This window comes from Papio anubis, chromosome 13, assembly GCF_008728515.1.
Source record: "Papio anubis isolate 15944 chromosome 13, Panubis1.0, whole genome shotgun sequence".
Taxonomy (NCBI): Eukaryota; Metazoa; Chordata; class Mammalia; order Primates; family Cercopithecidae; genus Papio; species Papio anubis.
Genome location: NC_044988.1, coordinates 29654159 through 29681747, shown reverse-complemented (window position 1 = coordinate 29681747; position 27589 = coordinate 29654159). Strand labels below are relative to the sequence as shown.

Here is a 27589-nt window from a genome sequence, read left to right as displayed (position 1 = left end):
CTAAACGGGGATTATTATTTTTCTTCAGCTGTGATAACCTGCCAGAATGTGAATAAAAGGCTATTTAAAATATTTCATAATTTGTAGTATCAGGTAAGCTTTCTTTCTTTGGTAATTTTGAGACAGGGTCGCTTTCTGTCACCCAGGCTGGAGTGCAGTGGCATGATCTCAGCTCACTGGAACCTCCACCTCCCAGGTTCAAGTGACTCTCCCACCTCAGCCACCCGAGTAGCTGGGACTAACAGGTGCGCACCATCATGCCTGGCTGATTTTTGTATTTTTTAGTAGAGATGGGGTTTCACCATGTTGGCCAGGCTGGTCTCGAACTCCTGGCCTCAAGTGATCTGCCTGCCTTGGCCTCCCAAAGTGCCGGGATTACAGGTGTGAACCACCATGCCCGGCCTCTGTGGGAACCTTATTTAAAGATATTCTGGGCCTACCTTCCAAACAACGATATTAACTTTCTTCTAGGTCAATTTAAAAGGTACACTGACATTAAATTGAAATGCTGGCAATGCTGGCCCTAGAATCCTGATGCCAATGACTGTAAGAAAAGTTACCATAGAGGCCAGCGGCGATCTGGTCATCTGTCAGGTTCACTGGAGACAGCGTATCTTCCTGAGTGGGGAAGGCATCCAGGCTGCTGACTGGCTTTCCTTCTGAAGTCCCCACTTCTTGCTCAGGCCGGGATGTCTGGGAGCTTAAGGGACTTCCTGACTGAAGGCCTCCACACTTACAGGTATATCTCAAATTACTGCCTATCAGGAAAAAGAAAGGTACAGAGTATGTGATGCTAGGACTGAAAAAGCAGGATTAAAAAAACACAACTCTTGCAACTCATAATTTAAAATGGGACTATTATCCCAGCCACCAAAACTCAGAACCCCCTTTGACTCTTCACCTCTCCTGATTTCATTAGCATAGGCAGACTGCTGAGCCTCGTCATTCTAACTCCACAGCATCTCTTCTTTTCTATTTTGGCTGCTACCATCGTAGCCTTGGTTTCTAGTCATGGAAGTAGCATCCTTACTGCCTCTCTTCCATCACTATTTCCACTCTGGCACAATGCTTCAGAGCATTACTCCCAGCCAGCTCCAGTGCCATTGTTACTCTAGCTAAAACAAAATGTGACAACGCCTAAATAGCACCCACTGCTCAGGAAATGTAGTCCACACTGCAGAGCCAGAGATTCTAAATTATCCATAATCTGGCATCAGCTGACCCTCCCAACTTCATTTCCCACTCCTACTGTCATCCTTACTGGTACAGGGACTGCATCCATTAAGTGCCAGTACTCACTGTACCGAGATGCAGGTCTTGTTTCCTGGCAGCATGCCTCAGCTTATGCCCTTCTACCTGGAATACCTTTCCTCCCCCATCTTCACACAGTGGCACCCTCCCATCACTGCCTCTTCAGACCCTTTCCTGATCTCCTTCGCCAACAACGTTCCTTGACCTGAACTCTCACAGCCCATCTTTTGTACCTTCTCCTGGGATCTGTGATACAAGGTATAAGATGATGTGGATGATGGTTTTAGACTCCCTTGTAGATGGTAAATATTTTGAGGGCATCAAACAGTTCTGATCAACCTTGTTTCTCTTACCAAATCTACTAGAGTGCTTCTGTATGTGTTAGCCACTTAAAATCTGTTCACTGACCAAAGCAGAAAATTTGGATTAAATAATACTTTGTAATTAATGTATACAGATATGTCAATGAAAAGAGTCAAACTCTGTAAAAAAAGAGGTTTACTCTGAGTCAAGTATGAATGACCAAGGCCAAAAGCACAATCTCACAAGGTCCTGAGAACATGTGCCCAAGGTGGCTGGGTTACAGCTTAATTTTATACATTTTAGGGGACTAGAAGTTACAGGCAAACACAAATCAATACATGTAAGGTGTACAGTGGTTTAGTCTAGAAAGGTGGTAGAACTCAAATGAGGGTGGGGCTTCCAGGTCTCAGGTAGATTCAAAGATACTCTGATTGGCAACTGGTTGAAAAAGTTAACTCATTATCTAAAGGCCTAGGAATCAAGAGAAAGGAGTGTGTGGGTTAAGATAAGGGGTTGTGAAGACCAGGGTTCTTATTATGTAGATGAAGCCTCCAGGTAGCAGGCTTCATCTACACAGATGGTAAATGTCTCTTTTCAGATCTAAATAGGTACCAGACTCTTAATCTCTCCTGGATCAGGAAAAGACCTGGACAGGTAAAGGGATTCTCTGCATAACGTAGATATTCCCCACAAGAGACAACCTTTGCAGGGCCATTTCAAAACACATCAAAGAGGCCAGGAGTGGTGGCTCACGCCTGTAATCCCAGCACTTTGGGAGGCCAAGGCAGGTGGATCACCTGAGGTCAGGAATTTGAGACCAGCCTGGTCAACATGGTAAAACCCTGTCTCTACTAAAATACAAAAATTAGCTAGGTATGGTGGTGGGTGCCTGCAATCCCAGCTACTTGGGAGGCTGAGGCAGGAAAATGGCTTGAACCCGGGAGGCAGAGGTTGTAGTGCCGAGATTGTGCCATTGCACTCCAGCCTGGGTGACAGAGTGAGACTCCATCTCAAAAAACAAAACAAAAAAAGACAAAATACATCGAAGAAATATATTTCAGGGTAAAATACTTCAATTTCTTTTAGGGTCTGCTATTTGTTATGTGACACTATACTAGAGTCAGGTTGGAATTTGTTATCTTATTGCTATAAAGAGTCTGTTTTGTCACTCCTAAGATTTCTGTTTTAATGTTAATGCTGGTCACTTGTGCCTGAATTCCAAAGGGAGGAGGGTATAATGAGGCATGTTTGACACCTCCTTCCCATCACAGCCTGAACTAGTTTTTCAGGTTTACTATAGAATCCCCTGGCCCTATTCAGTTGGTTAGGGGGCTTAGAAGTTTATTTTTGGTTTACAGGTATATCACAGAATTTTCAACGTGGGCGATGTGCAAAAATGTTTGTAATATATGGTTAATTGAAAACAGCAGATAATACAATTCCATGTATTGTGTGATCCTATTAAAATACATTCACACACATACACACACACACACAAAGTTATCTGAAAGACTCTGTGCTAAATGAAACAGCTATGGTAGTTTTAATTTTTCCCTGGAATAGGCTGGGCGCGATGGCTCATACCTGTAATTCCAGCACTTTGGGAGGCTGAGGCAGGTAGATTACTTGAAGTCAGGAGTTTGAGACCAGCCTGGCCAACATGGTGAAACTCCATCTCTACAAAAATACAAAAATTAGCTGGGCATGGTAGTGAGTGCCTGTAATCCCAGCTACTCGGGAGGCTGAGGAAGGAGAATCACTTGAACCCGGGAGGTGGAGGTTGCAGTGAGCCAAGATTGTGCCACTGTACTCTAGCCTGGGTGACAGAGCAAGACTCTGTCTCACCACAAAAAAAAAAAAAAAAATCTCTGGATTTGCCATTTTTTCTGTAGTGAATATGGGTTAACTGTGTTCAAAATCACTTTTAAAAATGAAAAATTATTTGACTTAATTGTCTAAAAATTTTATCCTAAGGATGTAGAAAAAGATACAGAAGGCTATTGTTTCTATGTTTAAAACAGTAAAAAGAGGCAGACAGTCTGCCTATAAGCAACTAGCACATAAGCACTGGTATATTCATACAAAGGAATTCTACACAGCCATTACAAATCTTTATGTAGGAGAATATTAACATAGAAAGATGAGCATGGTGTGTATTAAAAATAGGCCATACAATAGTATGGAGAAAATAAACCTACTTTGGTAAATACTTTTTTTTTTTTTTATTGAGAGAGAGTCTTGTGCTGTTGCCCAGGCTAAAGTGCAGTGGTGTGATCTCGGCTCACTGCAACCTCTGCCTTCTTGGTTCAAAAGATTCTTGTGCCTCAGCCTCCCGAGTAGCTGGCATTACAAGTACCTGCCATCATGCCTGGCTAATTTTTGTATTTTTAGTAGAGATGGGGTTTCACCATGTTGGCCAGGCTGGTCTTGAACTTGTGACCTCAGGTGATCTGCCTGCTTTGGCCTCCCAAGGTGCTGGGATTATAGGCATGAGTCACCGCGCCTGGCCTTATTTTTAATTTTTGTCTCAGTTCAGGTTGTTTTCTTTCAAGACGGAGTCTTACTCTATTGCCAGGCTACAGTGCAGTGGCGTGATCTTAGCTCACTGCAACCTGCACCTTCCAGGTTTAAGCAATTCTCCTGCCTCAGCCTCCCCAGTAGCTGGGGCTACAGGCACATGCCACCATGCCCGGCTAATTTTTGTGTTTTTAGTAGATTCAGTTTCACCATGTTGGCCAGGTTGGACTCAAACTCCTGACCTCAGGTGATCCACTTGACTCAGCCTCCCAAAGTGCTGGGGTTACAGGCGTGAGCCGCTGTGCCCAGCCTCTCAGTTCAAGTTTAATGGAAACTAGAAAAGATCAGTAGGCTGATTCCCTCTTATGATACATAACACAAATCAGCATCTACAACACAGCTCAGGCCATTCCCACCAAGGGAAGAAAGGCTGGCCTCTCCACCCCTTGTAGGAAAGGCCTGCTTTATAACACACCAGAATTCATCTGAATCTGAAGTCTTAAGTTTTACTCATGGGAAACAAATATACAAAAGAGGTTTTGTTCTCATTGCTGCCTACTGGCATTAGTAAATAATTATATTTACATATATATGTATTAGAAAAATCATGGAAGGATATACAGGAAAACTGCTTTGCTAAGGCTACTATAACTTTTTTCTTTTTGTCTCTAATATTTCCTAAATTATACTTTATAAACATAAATTACAAACAAAAATTAAACATTTAAATCTACTCACAATGTCAGGTGATTACAACTTTATCCCTTTCAAAGTAAAGCTCTGAAATCTCTTAGATTCTTAGAAGAAAAGCAGTTTAAGTGTTGACTGTATTTTGAGGCAATTTGAAGAAAAAGAACTAATAACAAGCCCTAAAACTGCTCTGAGGTCTACTCTTCATAAGAATCACCTGTGACGTTGGCTAAAATGCAGATTCTCAGGCACACAGTGCCAGAAGATCATTCTGTAGTTCTGGGATGGGGGCCAAGTGACGGTACTTCTGACATTCCCCACCACCTACAAGAATCACTGATGCAGGTGGCCCACTTTGAAAGCTGGTTTAAAACAATGACACTATAATGAAAGTTGGCAAAAAATTTAAAGTGAGGCATTAGAGATCACCTAAATTTTGTTGTTGTTGTTTGTTTTTTGTTTGTTTTGAGACTGAATCTTGTTCTGTCGCCCAGGCTAGAGTGAGTGCTGTGGTGCAATCTCAGCTCACTGCAACCTCTGCCTCCCAGGTTCAAGTGATTCTCCTGCCTCAACCTCCCAAGTAGCTGGGGCTACAGGTGCGCGCAACTGTGCCTGGCTAATTTTTGTATTTTTAGTAGAGACTGAGTTTTGCCATTTTGGTTAGCCTGGCCTCAAATTTCTGACCTCAAGGGATATCATCTAAATTTTAATTCTCATACTTCCAGCTAAGGATTCTGAAGACCAGCTAGGTTCAGTGACTTGCCCCAGGCCACAGAGCTGAACTAGAACTCACGTTTCCTAATTCTGTGAACAGTCCGTTGTCCACATATCAACAGCACAATTCTTTCTCCTTTAGCTGTGGGACGTGGGGCCTACCTGGACAATTCCTTTACAAATCCAACTTCCTCAACACACACACACAATACTGAATTCAGTGGTCCAAACAATGTTTAACGCCATGTAACCTGATGTCCCCTATATGTCCCCTAACTGCAAATATGAAAAGCCTAACTTACCTTTGACTTATTTTAAGCAAAGTAAATAAAGCAGGACATTTATCTTCATTTTTCCTTCTCCAAGTCCATTCATCATTACTTAGAAAATATTGCAGTGGCCGCCAAAAAGTCTCACTAGTTAATCAGAGTGACAGAACACTTTTTTTTTTCTTTTTTTTTTTTGAGATTGAGTCTTGCTCTGTTGCCCAGCCTGGAATGCAGTGGCGTGATCTCCGCTCACTGCAACCTCCACCTCCTGGGTTCAAGTGACTTTCCTGCTTCAGCCTCCTGAGTAGCTGGGATTACAAGTGCTCGCCACCACGCCCAGCTATTTTTTGTATTTTTAGTAGAGATGGGATTTTACCATGTTGGCCAGGCTGGTCATGAACTCCTACCTCGGCCTCCCAAAGTTCTGGGATTACAGGCATGAGCCACCGCACCTGGCTGCCAGAACACTCTTTTTAGAGAAACGCTTGTACGAAGCATTTTCCTCTTCAAGAACCAACAATGACTTTTTAAATGCAAATACATGATAGTTTTGACTATTACTGAAACCATAAACATGAAAAAAGTAGATACTAGTTTAATAAACTCCTGTGTTCCCATTACTAGCTTCAACAATGATTAGAAGATATCTGGTTTCTCTGATAACTCCCTCTGCCCACTCACACTGGATTATTTTGAAGCAACAGCTAGAGATTCTATCATTTTCATCCATAAATATTTCAGTATATGTCCCTAAAAGAACAAACTCTAAAAAATGCAAACCATTGAGGCTAAAACTATCAAACCTTAAAGATAATTCTTTATGATTATCACATAATCCAGTCAGTAATCAAATTTCTTCAGTCTTTTCTTTGATATGGCATCTCACTCTGTCACCCAGGCTGGACTGCAGTGGTGTGAGCTCACTGCAACCTCTGCCTCCCAGGCTCAAGCAATCCTTCCACCTCAGCCCCTGCTCCAAGTAGCTGGGACCACAGACGTGCACCACCACGTCTGGCTAATTTTTTTTTTTTTAATGTATTTTTTAGTAGAGATGGGTTTCACTATGTTGCCCAGGCTGGTCTTGAACTGCTGGGTTCACGCTATCTGCCCACCTTGGCCTCTGAAAGTACTGGAATTACAGGCATGAGCTAGTGTGCCGAACCTCCAATAGTCTCTTAGAAATTTCTTTTATAGGGTGTTTGCATCAGAATCCCAGTCATGTGTTTCCATTGGCTGCTATTAAAGTCTTTTAATCCATAAGTTATCTTTGTTTAAATACAGCTTAAAATTAAAAAAAAAATTCAAATACGATTTATAGACAACAAAATGCACAGAATTAATTAATTACAGACAGGGTCTCACACTCACAGGCTAGAGTGCAATGGAATGTGATCATAGCTAACTGCAGCCCTGAACTCTCGGGCTCCAGCAATCCTCCCACCTTGGCCTCTGGAGTAGCTAGGACCACAGGACCCAGGTGCATGCCACCATGCCCCATGAAAATGCACAGATTTTAAGTGTAAGTCAGATGGAACTTGGTAAATGTATATGCCTGTGTAACCACCTCTGTAACAGAGATACAGAACATTTCTAACAACCTGGTAAGCCTTGCCTCCCACCCCTTCCAGATAGTGTCACCCAGTGATACCCGGTGCTATAATTTTTCTCACCACAGCTTACTTTTGTAAACCAGGGCTTTTTAAAGCTTCTCCAATCAAGGTCCACTTCCTCGTGCAGGCATCCAAGGGTCAATGTGGAAGGTTTCATCTTGCCTGTGGGAATTTTACCTCTCAACTACTCCTCCACTCTGTCCTTTCTGTTCAGAGTGGTCCCGTGACTTAATTACGAGTGGGGAGTAATTAGATCGTCCTACAGGTCTGGAAATTCACCATCCTTCACCAGCTGAATTCGACCCATACTCTTTTCAAGGCTTGGCCCAAATTCTATCTTCTCTAGTCTTTCTTCTATGATACCATTCCAACCATTCCACAGAGATCTTTTTCCCCCATCATTGTCCTGTAACACTTACTATCCAGACTAAAATATGCCCTGTCTCCTCGATGAGACAGTCAGCATCTTGAGTTCCTCCATGCTACATTCTTATTTGGTGTCCTGTCCAGTGCTTAGAACAGTGCTGGACCATTGAGAGCCTTTAATAAGTGTCCATGTAATTCAACTGAAGGTCATAAGGATTCTACTGAGGCTAACTGGTAAGGCAAAGAACCTCATTAAATTCCAAACTGGCTCTCATTTGTCAGGTCAGAGGGAACTGGTCTCCTATATTGCCAGAAAACGTTCTTTGGATGGTGTTGAAACTCTGGCTGGTCTTGAGTGGCCTATAAACAACTCTCTGAACTTGATAAGCACCCATTTGTAGTTGTAGGCACCACCTGCATCAACATAAGACTGACAAATGACTGCTGTGTTTGAGCAAAACAAAGAAAATGTGCAGCCAGGAAAACCAAAGAATAAAGGAGGCCAACAAACAAAATTCAACAGTTTCAACCCTAGCTACCCTTTAGAATCACTTGAATTGAGGGTGGGACTTTAAAAAATGTAGATACAATAAACTATCTGGGTGGGTCCAGGTATGAGAGAGAGAGAGAACATATATTTGCAGTTGAAGTAGAACTCCATCTCAAAAAAATAAAAAAATAAAATAGAATTCAGGGGCCTTCCATAATTCTAACCTTGTGGGCTTTCATTAGTTTTACAAAGGCAGTTTAGTCTTGGGAAGGGCTATTATCATCCTTGCTTTAAGGTTAAACTATAAACCAAATTCCGCCCACAGCGTGGCCTGTGCCTAGGAATGAACAAGGACAGCTTGGAGGTCAGAGGTAAGACGGAATCAGCTATGTCAGGTTTCTTTTACTGTCATGATTTTGGAAAGGCAGTTTCAATGCCCCCACCCCCTTGGGTTTCAGTACACCTCAATCCTGAGGTGTGAGCTATGGAGAAGGGAAAGGCTGATGACAGCTCTAATTCCTTCTTGCTTATGGGACACGGTTGGGGAAGGGGTTGCCCCCAAGGTAAGAGGAGTGAAACTGTCTTTAAGTTGACTGTATGCATTCACTGGTGTCTGGCTGCGGTCATTCTTATCCACAGTTTTAGTACAGCACGTAAGTGAACAGCAGACTGTAAGATTAATGATAAGCCCTACCATAAGGAGTGAAAGTCCTAGCTTCAGGAGTCCCTGTAGAACCAACCTGAAGCCTTGAGGGACCCAGGTAAATGACCCTGAGAACCAATCAATTATTGGGTTATCAGCAGATAACCGTGTCCAAAAAAATGGACAAGGCTGGAATCTAACAAAAGGGGTACTACAGTTTTTCTGAAACATAATTTTTCTCTCTCTGGTTTTCTATTTCTACCAAAGACCAATCATAGTAGGACCAATTTATTTCCAAAATAAGTTTTAGTTTTATTATGCTTGGGCTAATTATTTGCATAAAGTGCAGCAAGAATAAGTATCTGCCATATACCCCCCGCCCCCCTTTTTTTTAACATTGACTTTGCTGAAATTTTTCATAAGGAATCTCAGATTAGACCTTATAAAAACCTTTTGAGCCCAGCCAAGGATTTATTTGTGCCTGCAGATACCTATATAAATTAGGTGACTTCCTCTTTTCCTAAGGGCCCAAAATAACTTGGGGCTCCTGAGCTTGTCAGAAAGTGACACTCTTTACTTACCACAGGTTAGGAACCCTGTAAAGGACAAGGTATGACGTCAGTTTTTCCAAGGGGCTTTCACTGGCTCTAAAGGTCAACTTCAGTTCCCCAAAGTAGTCCGTAAACATGCTATTCCAGTCAAAGCCTTGGTAATATAACCAGTGTCTCCAATTGCAGGCATCAGTATTTTTAAACGTCTCCCTAGGTGATTCTATTGTGCAGCCAGGATTGAGATCCACTGAATTAAATTAACCAATATAAAAGTTGACTACTGAAAATAAGAGTTTGGACTCCCCTCTAGTTTCAACCCATCAACTTGGATCCATGTGAATTCTTAGGAATTGCTGGTGGTTTAATTAACAGCTCTGGGCCACTAATAGTAGATGTTCATGCTAAACAGACAGTAAATGCTACCTGAACAATAGGGATAAAAACAGGAGTATTTACGGGCTGGGAGTGGCTCACACCTGTTATCCCAGTACTTTGAGGGGCTGAGGCAGGAGGATGGTTTGAGGTTGGGAGATTGAGGCTGCACTCCAACCTGGGTGACAGAAAGAAACCCCGTCTCTATGGAAAAACAAAAAACAGGCTGGGTGCATTGGCTTACGCCTGTAATCCCAGCACTTAGTGAGGCTGAGGTAGGTTAACTGCTTGAGCTCAGGAGTTGCAGACGAGCCTGAGCAACATAGTGAGATCCCCTGTCTAACGAAAAACAAAACAAAACAAAACAAAACAAAAAACAGCTGGGCATGGTGGTAAGTGCCTGTAGTCCTAGCTATTGGGAGGTTCGTGTGTGAGGATAGCTTGAGCTTGGCAGTTAGGGGCTATGGTGAGCTATGACTGCACCACTGCACTCCAGCCTGGGAGACAGAGTGAGACTTTGTCTCAACAAAACAAAACAACAACATGTGGAGTAATTACAAAACACCTTCAGAATTCTGGCACTCTGGTCTAGATGCTCAAAATTCTCACTGGGTGGCAATGGTTTTCACAGGCGCAACTGGGAAGTTAATGAACAGCAGAGTGGGCAACTGTGAAGTCTTCTGTCATTAACTCAAACTTATTGGCCATAAACACCAATAAAGCATGAGCCTCATTTTACGACTTGGTCAGACTAGTGATCACTAAAGGACAACAAGTGACAGAAATCTCAGTGTTCTGGAAAATAAGAGGAACACCTTCGATGTATTAATTATCATTCCAAAGTGCACTTAGCTTTTATAATTATCCATATATTAAATTCTAAGGCAAATGAAATGACTATAATGAAAAACAAGTCACTTAAAATGAAAACTTTATGTCCTTGACTTTAGGAATGTTAAAAGCAAACTGTTTTACAAGAAAAATAATTCAATGAAACTAGAGCTGGGAGGTGGGAGGGTCACTTGAGCCCTAAGCCCAGAATTTGGGGGCTGCAGTGAGCCCCGATCATGCCACTGCACTCTAGTCTGGGTGACAAAGCAAGACCCCATCTCTTAAAAAAGAAAAACACACACACACACACAAAAAAAAAACCACCCAAAACTAGAGCTGAACGGGTTTTAAAGAGATCACTTCTCCAGTTTTGTGTAACATTTATCTCTCCAAAATGGGTATTAGTTATTGGTATATAGCAATGGGCTTCCAAATTCATCAGAAAATTGATTTTAAAATATATATTAAAATGGATTTTAAAAGTTTCTCTGTTCATCTGTTCCAACTGTTCTGGTATGCTGATCTATATTTCTATTGATAGTGCCAAGTGCTTTCTGAAAACACAAAAAAGAAGAGTGTAGCCAGCTAATTAACCATGTTGCTGTGCCAAATTTTCAGCTTGACATTCTGATTTAATTTTTAAAGAACATCTAAGCTTACTTGTTGAGAATAGGTAGGACTGAAATTTCCAATTCATTATAGAATCCTTTCAAATATTCAGGTTAATTTCCCAAAGTATGACTAAAAATTCAAAGGGATCTGAAATAATGTTTGTTTTTCTTTAAGGAAAAGGGTTTGAGGCTAGGCACGGTGGCTCATGTCTGTAATCCCAGCACTTTGGGAGGCCGAGGCAGGTGGATCATGACGGTCAGGACATCGAGACCAGCCTGGCCAACAAGGTGAAACCCCGTCTCTACTAAAAATAATAATAATAAAAAAAAAATTAGCCGGGCGTGGTGGTGCATGCCTCCAATCCCAGCTACTCAGGAGGATGAGGCAGGAAAATCACTTGAACCTGGGAGGCAGAGGTTGCAGTGAGCCAAGACTGTGCCACTTTCACTCCAGCCTGGGCAACAGAGCAAGACTCCATCTCCAAAAAAAAAAAAAAAAAAGAAGAAAAAGGGCTTGAGTATGAATTCACTCTTTAAGCCCAAATGATGGTTTGGGGAACAGGCAGTAGAGATTATTCATGAAGGACCATCTTCTTTTTTGGTACATACTACTTGGTGAGGAAAAGCATGTAGCTTTGATAGAGGAGAAAGGACAAATATGTTGTTTCTACGCTCTCCTCTTAGAACTCAGCCTGAATGCTAATGCATGTGTGGTCGACAACATAAACAGTTAACTCACACTTGTATAGACTAATCCTGCTGAAGGGACTGTAGGAGAAAAACTAATCTTACCCTATTCGTTTGACACAGGAGGCCATGGAAGTCCACAATCTCCCTGTCTAAAATGATACAGTGGCCTGGCGTGGTGGCTCACACCTGTAATCCCAATAATTTGGGAGGCTGAAGCAGGCAAATTGCTTGAAACCAAAAGTTCAAGACCAGCTGGGCAACATGGGGAGACCTCATCTCTAAAAATAATACAAAAATTAGCCAGGCATGGTGACATGCACCTGTAGTCCCAGCTACTTGGGAAGCTGAAGAGGGAGGATGGCTAGAGCTTGGGAAGTTGAGGCTACAGCAAGCTGTGATCATTCCACTGCACTCTAGCCTGGGTGACAGAGCGAGACCGTCTCAAAAGTAAAAACAAACAAACAAACAAAAAAAACAAAACAAAACATACAGCAAGTTACCTACATAGCCAGTATGAGAGGTCGGCTCTTCCGACATCTAGGCCTTCCACTACCTACATCATGCTTTTATACCTGCAGAGTCCCAGAAACACCTGGACCCAGAAACACTTGACTGCATTGTTTTGGTGCTTTTGAGCATTTTTAAAAGAAAGTGATTAAAAAGCCAAGTGATAAGACAGGTAAATGATATATTATTTGAACAAGGAGAAAACTACCTAGAAATGTATTTTGTAATCACTTATTTCCCTGCTTTTGCTTTGGCTCAGATCTCTTGTCTATGACTTACTTTCATAGTTATGGGAATGACTTCGAGTTCATTAACTTTTGATGAACTAAGATAACCAAGAGTATAAATATGGAAGCTGATTTTAAAAAGCAGTTCTTGTCAGTATGAGAGATGAATGTTCTATAAATCATGGGGTGGGCAGTTAAATTCCACTGTTACAGTTTTTTTTGTATTTGCTCACAGACAGTTATGTATTTTTAGAGTATTCGTAACTGTAAGTCATTTGTCTGGAATTTTCTCTCTCCTCTTCCCTCTCTAGAAGAAAATAGTAATTAAAAAAAGAAAACACTAATCTATGCCTCAAACGAAAACAATCCAACTGATTTACAGGAAGAATAAACTTTTTTCACCAACGTTTTTGTTATAACAGAAACTCATTTCCTCTTAACTTTATTTTATAAAAGAAAATATTAAATGCATTAAACTCAAACTATCAGGAATTAAAAAATACAGAACACTTCTGGTCACCATCAGGTTCCATCAAACCCAAGACATTGTCTCTCAAATCCTAGAAAAATGTTCGTGACCTTTTAGGTGAAAAAACACAGAAGCAAACTATGTATGATTCAAATTTTATTACAAAAATGTATGTTTCTAAAATACAGACCTGCAAGCATGCACATCTATAAATACCAAACACACGTGGGCTATCACGGGAGTGTGCCAGGGAGGCTTTAACTCTTTTATTATACACTCTTCTGAACGTTTAATTTCTTTTGCTTTTCTTTTTTTGAGACAGGGTCTCACTCTGTTACCCAGGCTAGGGTGGGTGACAATCACAGCTCACTGCAGCCTCCACCTCCTAGGCTCAGGTGAGCTTCCCACCTCAGCCTCCTGAGTAGCTGGGACTACAGGCGTCCGTCATCATGTCTGGCTAATTTTCGTATTTTTAGTAAAGACGGGGTTTCACCATGTTGCCCAGGCTGGTCTCTGACTCTGGGCTCAAGCAATCTGCCAGCCTCAGCCTCCCAGAGTGCTAGGATTACAGGTGTGAGCCACCATGCACAATCCCACCCCCTCTCTACTGACAAGGTCTCATTCTGTCACTCAGGCTGGAGTGTAGTGGCGTGATTGCAGCTCACTGCAGCCTCAACCTCCTGGGCTGAAGAGATCATCCCACCTCAGTTTCCTGAGTAGCTGAGGCTACAGGCACAGGATAACATGACCAGGTAATTAAAACAAATTCTTTTGTAGAGACAAGGTCTCACTATGTTGCCTAGGTTTGAACTATTAATTTCTTATGATGCATGCTCCAGTTGTAATTTTAAGAAATTAAATATAGTGTTAAGCATTATGATACTGCTAAAAATAACACTTTTTTGCATACTGAAAAGTGACAGCATCAACAAATCTTCAACTCTAGGAGAAATGAACAGAATTCTATGGATTGGCCACTAATACTCTTCGTTTTGAGCTTTGACACGGATTCTGAATGACTGTGGACTGAAAATTTATCAATTTATTTTGTGTTTCCCATTGTTATCTATTTACTTCTTTATATTGATACAACAGTTAGTTGGAGAGGTGTAATAATTGGGCGGGGGCATCACCCAGAATAATGAAGATGAAAATTTAGGTTGAAAACAAAAGACCATTTGTACAATTTCTGTGTGGCATCATTTGTTCTAGATCTACATTTCTATTTCTGGAAATACTCTAACAACAACATCAGTCAGCTTTCGTTGAGCATTTATACTCTGTGCTTTACTCCTATTGACTCACTGAATCTTCATTACAACCCTGTGAAGGAACAAAGACAATCTTGTTCTAGTGACAGAGAAAGAATGTGAACCCACACTGTCTGGTTTCAGAGCCCAAACTCAACAACTTCTTTAAATTAGAATACTGTGTTAGGTTCATATAAGTGATCATTTATATGCTGTTTTTGGTAGGTGTCAGACCCAAATTCCCTACTGTTTTATTTGGGGGAAGAAAACATTGAGATGAATACCATTCTATACTCCAGTATATCTTTTGGTACAGAAATGCATTCTAGACTGTGGTGAGTGCTATTCTCTATGGCATGGTGTACACAGGCATGCACGGTGCACCCTGAGCCACCTGGATTCTGAAAGCTTCTAAGTGTTGAGAATCTCCACTTTACTATACCAAGTTGCTTTAATTTTCAGTACACGTAACAAATGCCAGATAACAAAAATGGAACACTCTGCGTTCATTTCCTAATTCATTCCTCACTAGAACTTGGTGAACACACAAATATGATGTGTATTACAGAAATACTTTAAAGTTGTTCTTGAGTGCGCTGAGAGGGGCTGCCATTGTGACTAAATAAGTGCTGTTAAAAATATTTATTGTTTTGTTCACAAGTGCTGTAGGTCTCCTGTATTTTAGCTGATTAATTAGGTGTTTGCTAACAAGGTCGGATCTAACCAGTGATGTGTGGCATGTCAGTGTAACTGGAAATAGACCAAAAAACACTGTCACACGGCCAGACCAAACTTGCTCCCTGGTCTCCGTGCTCAGGGGGTCAGCAAATTACTTCACTATTACAGCTGAATATTTTTGGCAAGAATGTGAAATAGAAACCCCAGTTTGGGGAGGAGGGTGGAAGGCTGGGAACAAAATGCTTTTATAATGGATGATCCATTGTGCCATCTGTGTCTGGAGGTATTTAAGAAATTTATTTTGACTTCATCTGACATCATGATTTTTAAAAGGATGTCAAAAGCAGACATGGCATGAGTTCCTGCAGACGCTGTTTCAGTCCACAGATCATTTTAATCCTGTTTCTTCTAAAATGACTTCTCTGTATCTTTATTAGACTCTGGATTCTAAAAGGCAAAACCCCACACGTGAACTGTCACGTTCAGTTTTTTCTTCCACAACAAACTAACTGTCCTATAGCACAGATACTGAAAATTAACAATAATTGAGGTTTGAAAGTGGAAACCAGCCGGGCACAGTGGCTCACGCCTGTAATCCCAGCACTTTGGGAGGCCGAGGAGGGCGGATCACGAGGTCAGGAGATTGAGACCATCCTGGCTAACACGGTGAAACCCCGTCTCTACTAAAAATACAAAAAATTAGCCGGGCGTGGTGGGGTGCGCACCTGTAGTCCCAGCTACTCCGAGGCTGAGGCAGGAGAATGGCGTGAACCTGGGAGGTGGAGCTTGCAGTGAGCCGAGATGGCGCCACTGTACTCCAGCCTGGGCTACAAAGCGAGACTCCGTCTCAAAAAAAAAAAAAAAAAGGAAAGTGGAAACTTAGGAAGATATAAAAATAATATATTTCAGTCTATTTTAATCATTGCTCCATCGGACACTAATAGTCAGAAAGACTGGAATTTCTGTGGATGGCTTACTTAAGTCTGTATTACACATTTTCAAGTAAAATTAATCTAATGCAAACTCTTTCCCAGGTCACACTGATTGATGAGAATTGGAGAGCCAGAAACAGAAGCCAGGCAGTATGGTCCCAAGCTGAGGATAATGTTATACACTGTGAGAGGCAGTGCACGTGGTCACAAGCAAAATCAGGTTGGTGAGGCTCACAGGGAATTACTGTAAGTCATAAAATCATCCAGGTCAGTTTTCTGATAATTAGCTTCAATTTCAAGAAGGAAGGGTGAGCAGGAATCCCAATGAATACGAGAAAGAATAAGAAAGACAAAAATGTAAGTGCCTATCAGACCAGGTGCAGTGGCTAATGTCTGTAATCCCACCACTTGGGGAGGCTGAGGCAGGTAGATCACCTGAGGTCAGGAGTTCGAGACCAGCCTGACCAATATGGTGAAACCCCATCTCTACTAAAATACAAAAAGGTGGCTGGGTATAGTGGTGGGCACGTGCAGTCCCAGCTACGCGGGAGGCTGAGACACAAGAATCGCCTGTACCCAGGAGGCAAAGGTTGCAGTGAGCCAAGATGGCACCTCTACACTCCAGCCTGGGGGACACGGCAACTCTGTCTTTAAAAAAAAAAAAAAAAAGTAAGCACCTATCCAAATGAAGACTGGGAAAAGACTCCCTTCTCTCCAAGTTCTTGCTCAAGGGTCCCTTCTTTGCCCACCTCATCTCAAACAGCCCTCACCCTGACTACTACCACTTGCTGTTCCCACAACTGGAGTTAATTTCTTCACAGTATTTATCACCTCCTGACATATTATAGGTCTACTGTCTATCTCCTGCACCCCACCTAGAATGTAAGCACCGCAGGGACAGAGGCTCTGTTCTTGTTTTGTTCACACTATATTCACAGCCTATACCTATGCTTGAGACCGAGTAGAAATCTAAGTAACAATTTTTACTTCATATTTTTTTAGAGATGGAGGTCTCACCATGTTGCCTAGGCTGGCCTCAAATTCCTGGGTTCTAGCAATCCTCCCGCCTCAGCCTCCAGAGTAACTGGAACTACAGATGTGTACCATTGCACCTGGCTCAAATTCAATAATTATTTGCTGAATTTAACGAATGAATTAATGGAGTCTCTCCTCTCATAAACGTTTTAACTGAAAACATTTTATGTCAGCATTTCTAATTGATAATATACTGGTAATAGTGGGTACAAACAGGGTAGGATTTTTTTAAAGGCAGTTCTATAAATAATGAGCAAGTAAATAACTGAAAGACAAAGAATAAAGCATCTTACCAAACTAGCAGCCCCAGAAGACAACCTCTAGGCCAGCCAACACCAGTTTACTTTTCTTCCAGCGTTAGTCCTCAGCCAGAGGCCAGTGAGGCTACCAGATAATAAGAATCAGCAGAGGTGCTTATGGATTTTGATTCTTAGTTTCCATTCTACAGATTACCACTCTAAAGCTTTCTCCATTTCTCCTCCAAAAATGGTTCCAGCAGTTAAAAAATAATCCTTAGCTCCTGGAAAGACATTTTCCCCCAATCTTCCTCATTCCCAGGTCCTCAGGGTACCACCTACCTGTGATTTTACCCAGACTGGTTTTCTGGAAGTCAGGGTTCCTCAGCTCTTCAGTGCTTGCAGATTTCATGACAGAGTTGATAGACGACAGGGTGCTGATGAGCTGAGAGTTGAGGGAGCCAATCTGTGAGTGAGGCTCCCCGAAAGCTTCTGCCAGTTCACTGTAGTTCTCAGCCAGCAGTGTCTGCTGTTCTGCCAGCAGCTTCTGGATGCGCTCAATGTAGTGATCCAGGCCGGTCATCATTCCAGGTGGAGCCTGGGGCTGGGAGTTCTCCAGAGACTCCCCTACAGGGTCATCCCCAACCCCCACGCTCCTTCTGCTGGCTGTCAGCCCCACAGTCAACTGTGGTGGCCCACAAGCTATGGTCCTCATTTTGAGACCAACCAGATAGTTGTCATTAATATTTATCTGCCCCACACCTGACTCTTTGGTCTTCACAGTTGATGGCCTGTCAAACCCAGAATGGCCAGAAAGCAATGTTCCAACACCAATGGACCGCGTCTTGGTGGAGGAGTTGATGTCCTTGACACGGCCTTCTCCTACAGCTACTGTCCGCGTCTCCACAGTCTGGGTGCTGGTCTGCTTGTCCAAAGTGCTTAGGCAAGTGTTGGTGCAGGAATCTGTGAGGGTGGCCGTCTCGGTGTTGGTGAACTGGTGCACCTGTTCCAAATCCGTGCTAGTGTCCTGGTCTGCGGTACGAGGCACTGCCATGACGGCAGCTTCCACTTGGCCAACAGCCTCAGTGTTCACGCCCCGGGAGGCACACTCCTTTGGAGAGCAGACAGTCACGTCAACAGAACAATCTCCACAACCGATAGACCGCACTTCTTTGAGATTCAAGTTTGTCTTGAGGAGTGTGAGGTCATTCACAGACTCCTCTGTGTTGCTGCCTGTTTCGCAGATGCTGACTTCCACACTCACACTCTTGTCACACATTTCCACAGACCTCCCAACACAACGGTCGTGCATTTCCACCCTCTCCTTAACAATCCACCAATTCATGGGCAGCTCAGGCCCTACGACTTTGTTCTTACATTCGGGCTGGCAGGAGATGCCTACACTGTTTGTTTCCACGGAGGTCCCAACACACGTGTCCACCAGGTCTGTGTGACTGCCGACCATTTGGTCTCTGGTCTGCACTACCGCCTCCACCACCTTACTGAAAACAAGTGGCTGGGCCATCGTGGCTTTGTCAACCTTTTTCCTCGATCCAGCAGCCTGCAGCTCTTGTTTTAGTTTAGTCATCTCCCGGTCATGGGTGGTTTCTCTAAGCTGTACTTCTAGGCGATAGATCTTTTCCTTCAAGGCTTCTATGGTCTGCTGTTGCAGCTCAATTTCTTTGTCAGCTTCAGTCGTCACTCCAAGCATGGCTTCTGTCACACTGACCCCACAATTCCTCATCTCAGTAAGTGTCCCTACAGCTGCATCCTTACAGGACCTGGAGCCTCTGTGGTACACGATGATGTCATTCATGTTCTCCTCGGCACCCACAGCCACAGACCGGCACTCTCCATTCTCCCTGAACTCTGAGGAGGCCTCACAGCTGCTGTCCTGGATCTTCTGCTCCAGGGCTTGCATGTCTGCTGTAAGCTGCCGGAACTCCTTTATCCTCTGGGTGCTCTGTTCTACGCTCTCCATTTCTTCCTCCTCATAGTCGATGTATAGTTCCCCGCCACTTCTTCGGGCCTGGGAGAGCTGTTCCAGCTGGGAGGCGTTCCCTGCACTGTAGGACCGCTTCCTCACACCACAGACATTGTTCTGGGATGCAGCCCTTTGGTTTTTCAGCTGTGAGGCCAACTGCCTTTTCTCTTCTTGCAAGACAGAGATCTTTACCTGGAGCACAGGGATGGTTCGCACCTGCTCCTCCAGTTCCTTCAGGCGTTTCAGAGCAATGGCCATCTGCTCACGGATGTGCTGCAGGTGCATAGGGCTCACGTTGGTCACTGGGGTGGAGATCCCTGAGCTCAGGGGGCTGTGGCGGATGGAGCTCCCCATGGAGGAAGTGGTGGGAGCAGCTGGGGCATAGCCACCATAATCCCCATTACCTTGGTATCCATTGTGAAGCTGGTGTATGGCAGGATTGTGGTTTCCAGAACCCACAAAAGAGGGGAGGGAGCTTGTGGAGCCCATGCCTCCAAAACTGGCCAGCCTGGGCCTCCTGAACTCACCTGGTGTCATCTGCATGGTGGCTCTCTCCTGTTCCAGTCTTCTCCGGGTCTCCATCAGTGTCTTGGTGACATGAAGGTTATGCTTTGGGAGTTGTGGTGAGGGAGGTGGCAGCTGTTGATTTTCTGGGATGGTAAGAAAAGGGAGTGAGGTCTCCAGAGGGGCAGGTGGCTTTGAGATTGGAGTTGACGTAACTTGGCTTCTGGCTAGGAGGAAGTCGGGGCACTGCTTGTTGTCATCACTGTTGGAGGATGAGAGGGATTCGGTGGAAGTCCATATACCTTGCTGACCAGATGTGGTCCTGGGTTCTGGGCATGGCACGGATGGCTTCCGCCTCTTCTGGATGTTCAGTCTTTTGATGGTGTTTCCCTTCTGTATGTCATCCACATATTTGAGGAAATCTAAGTCTAGCTGATAACCATAGGGGGTCTCCACAAAGTAAGGGTCTTTTGGTTCCTTGTCCTGGTCTCCATTCAGAATATCATCTGCTTTTCCTAGAAGAGGGAGAAAAGAATATTATAATGACACGCAATACACATAATGGTAAAAACTAGTATTTGTGTTTGTTGCAGTACAGCAAGCTGGTATGATTTTAAGAGTTGACACACCTATGTTGTAAACCTGGATCTACAACAACTGGGTAAGCAAGTTTTTTTTTTTTTTGAGACAGGTCACTCTGTCACCCAGGCTGGAGTTGCAATGGCGCGATCTCGGCTCACTGTAGCCTCCGCCTCCCGGGATCAAGCAATTCTCTCCTATCTCAGCCTCCTGAGTTGCTGGGATTATAGAGGCACACCACCACGCCTGGCTAATTTTTACATTTTTAGTAGAGACAGGGTTTCACCATGTTGGCCAGGCTGGTCTGGAACTCCTGACCTTAGGTGATCCACCCTCCCCGGCCTCCCAAACTGCTGGGATTACAGGCATGAGTCACTGCACCTGGCCTGGGTAAGCAAGTTAATAAACCTCTCTGAACTTCAGTTTCTCCCTGAGTAAAAACGGAGATGCAAATATTTAACTCACAGGCTTAAAACAATGTAATGAGATAATGATTGTATTTTTTTAAAAATTTTATCTTAGATTCAGGGAGTGCATGTGCAGGCTTGTTACATGGATCTATTGTGTAATGATGAGCTTTGAGCTTCTAGTGTATACATCACCCAAATAGTGAACACTGTACCCAATAGGTAATTTTTCAACCCTCACTCCCCTCCTTCCCTACTTTTGTAGTCTAAAATGTCTACTATTTCCATCTTTTTCCATCTTTATGTCCATCAGTACTCAGAGATAATGATTTCAACGAGTCAAGCACACAGTAAGTCCTTACTATTTTTAAAAGAATTCATTATAAAAGACACGAAAGGCCGGGCATGGTGGCTCACTCCTATAATCCTAGCCCTTTGGGAGGCCAAGGTGGGTGGATCACCTGAGATCAAGAGTTTGAGACCAGCCTGGCCAACACATGGTAAAACCTCGTCTCTACTAAAAATACAAAAATTGGCTGGGCATGGTGGCAGGTGCCTGTAATCCCAGTTGCTCAGGAGGCTGAGGCGGGAGAATCACTTCAATCCAGGAGGTGGAGGTTGCAGTAAGCCGAGATCGCGCCATTGCACTCCAGCCTGGGCAACAGAGCAAAAACTCTGTCTCAAAAAAAAAAAAAAAAGACATGAAAGCATTGTCCAGTAGATAATTTCATTGGTCATCTACAGTCTCTTTGAATATAGACAGCAGACATTAAGATTCCTGTTTTTCAAAGTGTTATCTGAGGCACACAAAAAAACCAAAAGTCAGCAGCAGACAGACAAAGTCAGCAGCAGAACCAGGAGGCCTGGGATGAGATGTCCTTGCCCCTGTCTTTTGCAGACTGGGCTGCCTTTCTAAATGGAGGCCAAGGGCACTCAGCTCCTGACTACCTCCACAGGATTACAATTTGCCTTGACACCTCCCTGGCTGAGAAAGCTGGGGCATGGGATATTTAGTGATTAACTCTGGCAGCAAGGGTACAGGCACACAGAAGAAAGACTTCAACTCTATTTCGTGTCTTCCACTTCTCAGTTTCTCTCCTCATTTAAAAACAAAACCAAACCCTGTCTTAACTATAGGAAAAGTTTTCTCCGTGTTGACTTCTTTTGGACAAAACATTCCCTATCCCAGGAACACCTTGTTTTGTATTGTGATGAGTTCAAACAGATGCAAAGAATGAAGATAAGGGCAAAACCTACATACTCCAACCACTGGATCATGTGGCATTCAGTAAATACTACTTAAGGCCAAACCAGACATTTAAAAGAGGAAACACAAGAACCTTTCAAAGCACAGACCTTGTCGCTGACCTGGGCTATGCATTTCAAATTTAAAAGCAAGGTCATTTTTATTTGTTTAAATTGTAGGATCAAGTCATGTGTTGTGTTTTCCCAGAGCCACACTAACAAGCCGTGCATTTTTAGAGCTATGGAAAGAACCCAAAAGCAATGAGTGAAAATGTAAGCCATCAGTGTCCTTGCCCTCTTCTGAGTATACAAACCCACTTGACGGCTGTCAAGTTTGAAAGAACTTCCAGCAAACCTGGTTGCTGTCCACCCTCCCAACCCCCAGCACTGCCGAACATTTACACCGCCAGTGTGAATGCTCTGAAGAACACTTCTGTCTCCATCTGCCCGCTTTCTTCTCAAATGTTGGAAAGAAAAGTACAAAAATGTTTGCCAAGCAGAGGAATAAAAAGGACATATATTCTTTATGTCCCAATTTAAAACAATATTATATTGTTCTAGCTGTTTGATTCTAACACGTGTGGGAAGTGAATTCTATGTGAAAGAAGTGCCCAGCAGCGGTCATGCCCTAGCCTAAGAATGGGAGGGCTGGCCGGGGGCGCTGTGCCTGGAAATTTATGCTCATGTTCATAGTGCTCATGTTAATAGAATGTAGCTGTCTTTCTCTCTTTCCTTTTTAGCTTTCATCTCCACATGGAGAAGGTGATCACTCAAAATATGCAGCCAGACCTGTTTCCAGTACTGTCTGAAATTCCATAAACAAAGAGAAACTACAGCTTGGGTGTCAGACAGGCAGGCTAATCTGGCCCACCCGGGATGTGTGTGTGTGAGCCGGTGAGTCTAAGCTGGACCCCTGTAGACCTGTGGGGTCGCTGTGGTCGAGTAAAGTGGCCAAGCAGCGCGCAGCCTTCCCGGTCACCCTCGCCCAAGGCCCCCCGGGGATTCGGCCAGCGGTGACCACCCCACGCCACTCGCAGCTCACCTACCAGGTGGCGCCCGCTGCGCTCTCTGCCGGCCCGCGCTGCACCGCACACCAGCTCGCTCCCAGCTCACCAGGACCCAGCCTCAGACGTCCTCCTCGATCCTCACCCCACAAGGAAGTTTCAACATTCGTGTTAACTTAGCCAGCCACGCACAAATGCCATAGGCTGAGTTTTCACCAATGAAGTCTCCCTCCGGCTGCAGTGACACCACCCCCAGCACACTCAGCTGTTCCGCATTCCTTGTTTTCTTAATGAAAACAGGAAACCGGGATCTTCTGAAAATGTGTGTTCTTCACTCCAGTTTTGCCAGTTGATTTTTAAATAAAGCTAGCACTTCAAGCATCTCTACAGAGAGGCTCTGTTTTTCCTATACTAGTCACTTCTTCATGAAAGAGTCTGTGTTCTCCTGCTCAGCACTCGGTCACCTGAGGAGGTGCAGAGGCACAATCAGCCCCACTGTTCTCTGTGGATTCTCAGGGTCCCAGCAGCACTCACTGGTTTCAGAGCACTGCAAGATTCTGCTCAGCCCTGGGCTCATGACACGTGGCAAGTAGTTATCCTTTATCATTAATTTCAACTGAGCCTTTGCCACTGATGAAAGCTTCTTAAAAAATGAAACAAAAACAAACCTTTTTTTCCAGATACAAAAGTAGTACACGCTTGTAAAAAAAAAAAAAAAAGCCATATACAGATAATTTAAAGAACGTAAGAAAAGGCACTCAGATCTTACCATCTAGTGGCAAGCGTTAATATTTTGGTGTAACTCCTAGTTTTTCTATGTATTTATTAACATAGCTACTTTTCCCACTTAAGGATTTTCAGTAGGAAAGATGAACTGACTCAACATCAGTATTTAAAACACAACAAAACATATCACAGTTTTTACCAAAACCTAACTGGTCCATCTTTAGTTATTTCTTTAGTTCACCTTGTAGAAATCACAAAAGACATGGATCACGCTGAATTACCCCCAAATGAACTTTGGACTTCTGGGAATCAGGAGAGGTTAGAATTTAACCAAGTTAGGCTTGCTTATTTCCTAATACTGCTCAAACCAGGCTACCCAAAAGACTTGTAATTCAAGCTTCCTTCTCCAGCAAGTAAAAAAGTGAGATGTGTTTTCAAGGTGTCATTTTCACAAACAATTGTCCATGGTAAAAATTATTCTACAATAAAACTACCTAGTGTCATTATTTTTTTAATATCCTGCTTTCTAGTGTATGTTTGCATACATCAACATAAATTAGGCATTTATGAGTCCCTGATTTATTTCCAAACTTGAACAAGACCAAAGAACTTTTTTGTCTTTTGTACCAGACTGTAAGCATGCGGACAGCAAAAAATTTAATTAAAAAATATTTTTTTTTGGCAGGGAGCGCTAGCTCAGGCCTGTTATCCCAGCACTTCGGGAGACCAAGGAGGGTGGATCATCTGAAGGTCAGGAGTTCGAGACCAGCCTGGCCAACATGGTGAAACCCCATCTCTACTAAAACTATAAAAAATTACCCAAGCATAGTGGCGGGCACCTGTAATCCCAGCTACTCAGGCTAAGGCAGGAGAATCGTTTGAACCTGGGAGGTGAAGGCTGCAGTGAGCTGAGAACACTGCAATTATATATATACACACACACACATATATATACACACACATACATATACATATATATATATATATTTTTTTTTTTTTCATTGCTTCCTCTCCCAACCACCCACCAACTATCAATATGCTGGGAAGAAAGGAGATGTTTAACAATGTTTACTGAAGGAATAAATAACTGAATATATAGTATAACATAATAATCTTGCTAGAGTACAGTGGCACCATCTTGGCTCACTGCAACCTCCGCCTCCCTGGTTCAGGGGATTCTCCTGCCTCAGCCTCCCAAGGAGCTGGGATTATAGGCGCGTGCCACCATGCCCAGCTAATTTTTGTATTTTTAGTACAGATGGGGCTTCACTATATTGGCCAGGCTGATCTCAAACTCCTGACCTCAGGTAATCTGCCTGCCTTGGCCTCCCAAAGTGCTAAGATTACAGCTGTGAGCCACTGTGCCTGGCTAACAGTATAAGAGAATAAACTTTGAAAAACATCTTGATGCTCTGAAGACAGAAGTTGTTTGTTAAGTATTAGTGTTAAGGACATTTCTTACATGATACTATTTCACTTGTTATCTTTAGGTTGTGGAATTATAGGTGATTTTTATTTTGTTCTTTATATTTTATAATTTTTACAACACATGGGTATTTGTCCTTTTTTTTTTTGAGACAGGGTCCACTCTGTTGCCCAGGCTAGAGTGTGGTGGTACGATCATGGCTCACTATAGTCTCTATCCCCTGGGCTCAAGTGATCCTCCTGCCTCAGCTTCCTGAGTAGCTGGGAACTACAGGTATGTAGCACCATGCCTGACAATTTTAATTTTTATTTATTTATTTTTATTTTTTATTTTTAGTAGAGACGAGGTCTTGCTATTTTGCTCAGGCTGGTCTTGAACTCCTGGCCTCAAGCCCCTCCCACCTCAGTCTCTCAAAATGCTGGGATTACAGGTATGAGCCACTATACCTGGCCTGGGCATTTGTCTTAAAATATATTACAAGAAGTCACTGTTTGGAAGGCAAATGGAATTGATTGCAATAAACTGAGAAAGTTCATTTGGGAGGTGAATGAATGGGGGCAAAGACAGCTTGATGTTCTTTAGTATACATCATCCCCTCCTTCCACACTAATGGGGGCAAATAAAAGTCTATAAGCAGAAGTGTCATGTAGTATACCCCAGGAACTTCCATTAAAAAAACAGAAATAATTCTTTCATCTATGTTCTTATTTGTGCCTTCCTCCGTCCTGCTGCCTGGAATGCAGATGTGATGACTAGAACACTAGTGTAACTTTGAAACATGAGTTCATATCTAGGGTGGAGGAACAATGTACCAGAAGGAACTTGGGCCTCAAAGGACTTTGTGGATCAGAGCTACTATAACATTCCTGAAAAGCCTACCTCTATACTTTTAAGTGAAAAAGATACAAAGGTCTATTTTGTTTTAGATATTGTTTGTTTTGGTCTTGTTTACTTGGCGTCACACTGAATTCTAACAGATACTGCAGTTACTTCCCCCATTCCCTCTCAAAAATTAAGACTAGATCTTAAAAAGGAGAAAGATGCTAAATGATTAACTGGAAAAGTGTCACAATAAAACTTAAATTATTCAGGATGAAGAGGAAGTATAAAAACAACACTTTTGCCTGGCAGCGGTGGCTCACGCCTGTAATCCCAGCACTTTGGGAGGCCAAGGTGGGCAGATTGCCTGAGGTCAGGAGTTCAAGACCAGTCTGGCCAACATGGTGAAACTAGGTCTCTACTAAAAACGCAAAACATTTAGCCAGGCGTGGTGGTGTGCACCTGTAATCCCAGCTTTTCAGGAGGCTAAGGCAGGGGAATTGCTTAAACCAGGAAGGTGGAAGTTGCAGTGAGCCAAGATCACGCCACTGCACTCCAGCCTGGGCGACAGAGCGAGACTCCATCTTAAAAAAAAAAAAAAAGTTAAAAAAAAAAACCTCTACCTGGGTTAATAAAGAGACTGTTAACTGCTTTAAAAGTCTTTTTGGACTAACAGAACTATGCCTGCTTTCGCACAGTCAAAATTCCACTGGCTATATCTGCAACTGAAATCCTGAGAGTAACAGCTTCCAACTAAATATTCTGGAATTGGAGGGCTGTCCCTGGTGTTTACAAGAATTTTTTGAATGTCTGGAAATCCAGCGGTGGAGACTGCTCCTGGCACCACCTCTACCTTCATTATATAAACATTTATTGAAAGCTTAACTGGGTACAGAAAATGGTCCTATTCAGTGTAAGGAGTAGGAGGAAAAATTTATAAGAAATAAAATAAGATACAGTCTAGCTGAGAGATGACTACCAAACACCCTTAACATAACACTAATTGAGACCAGTTACAAAGGCATATGTCAACAATGCAGGCAGGGAGCAGAGACTCATGCCTGTAATCCCAGCACTTTGGGAGGCCAGGGTAGGCAGTTCACTTGAGGTCATGAGTTTGAGACCAGCCTGGCCAACATGGTGAAACCCTGTCTCTACTAAAAATACAAAAATTAGCCAGGTGTGGTGGTGCATGCCTGTAATCCCAGCTACTTGGGAGGCGGAATGCAGGAGAATCGCTTCAACTTAAGAGGCGGAGGTTGCAGTGAACCGAGATCACACCACTGTATTCCAGCCTGGGCGACAGAGAAAGATTCAGTCTAAAAAAATCCAAAACACAACAACCCTGACCCCACTCTGAAAAACCAAAACACAGTGCAGTATGAAAGTATGTAAACTAGTGATCAGAACAGAACCAAGTTAACCAGAGATGAGTGCTGAAGACAACGTAAATGACAGAGTAAAAAGGTGAAGGGCCAGGGCAGCACCTGTTGGTGCTGCTGAAGGAATGCCAAGGTTAGACAAGGAGAAGACGATGAGTAGAGGCCACCAATCTCACAGCCTGGAGCAGGGCAAGTTTTTCCACTGAAACTAGGGACTAAAAGGCGTCAACAAAGAGTGTCTTGACAATTGTGTGTGTGTGAGACTGATGTA

At 43.2% G+C, this 27589-nt stretch overlaps 1 protein-coding gene across 20 annotated transcripts in view; it reads right to left on the bottom strand.

Moving 5' to 3' along the window:
• KANK1 (KN motif and ankyrin repeat domains 1) overlaps positions 1-27589 on the bottom strand; it is a 238363-nt gene that overhangs the window by 15033 nt on the left and 195741 nt on the right. For 16 of the 20 annotated variants that reach the window (XM_031654164.1, XM_031654160.1, XM_003911762.4 and 13 more), the window contains 2 exons: positions 17585-20245; positions 561-758 (listed from right to left, as the gene is read on the bottom strand). In XM_031654164.1, the coding sequence (XP_031510024.1) occupies positions 561-758; positions 17585-20245 (2859 nt within the window). Of the gene's footprint in view, positions 1-560; positions 759-17584; positions 20246-23003; positions 23677-27589 lie in introns of those variants that run through there. The other 4 variants (XM_031654173.1, XM_031654171.1, XM_031654166.1 and 1 more) reach the window with 4 other exon arrangements.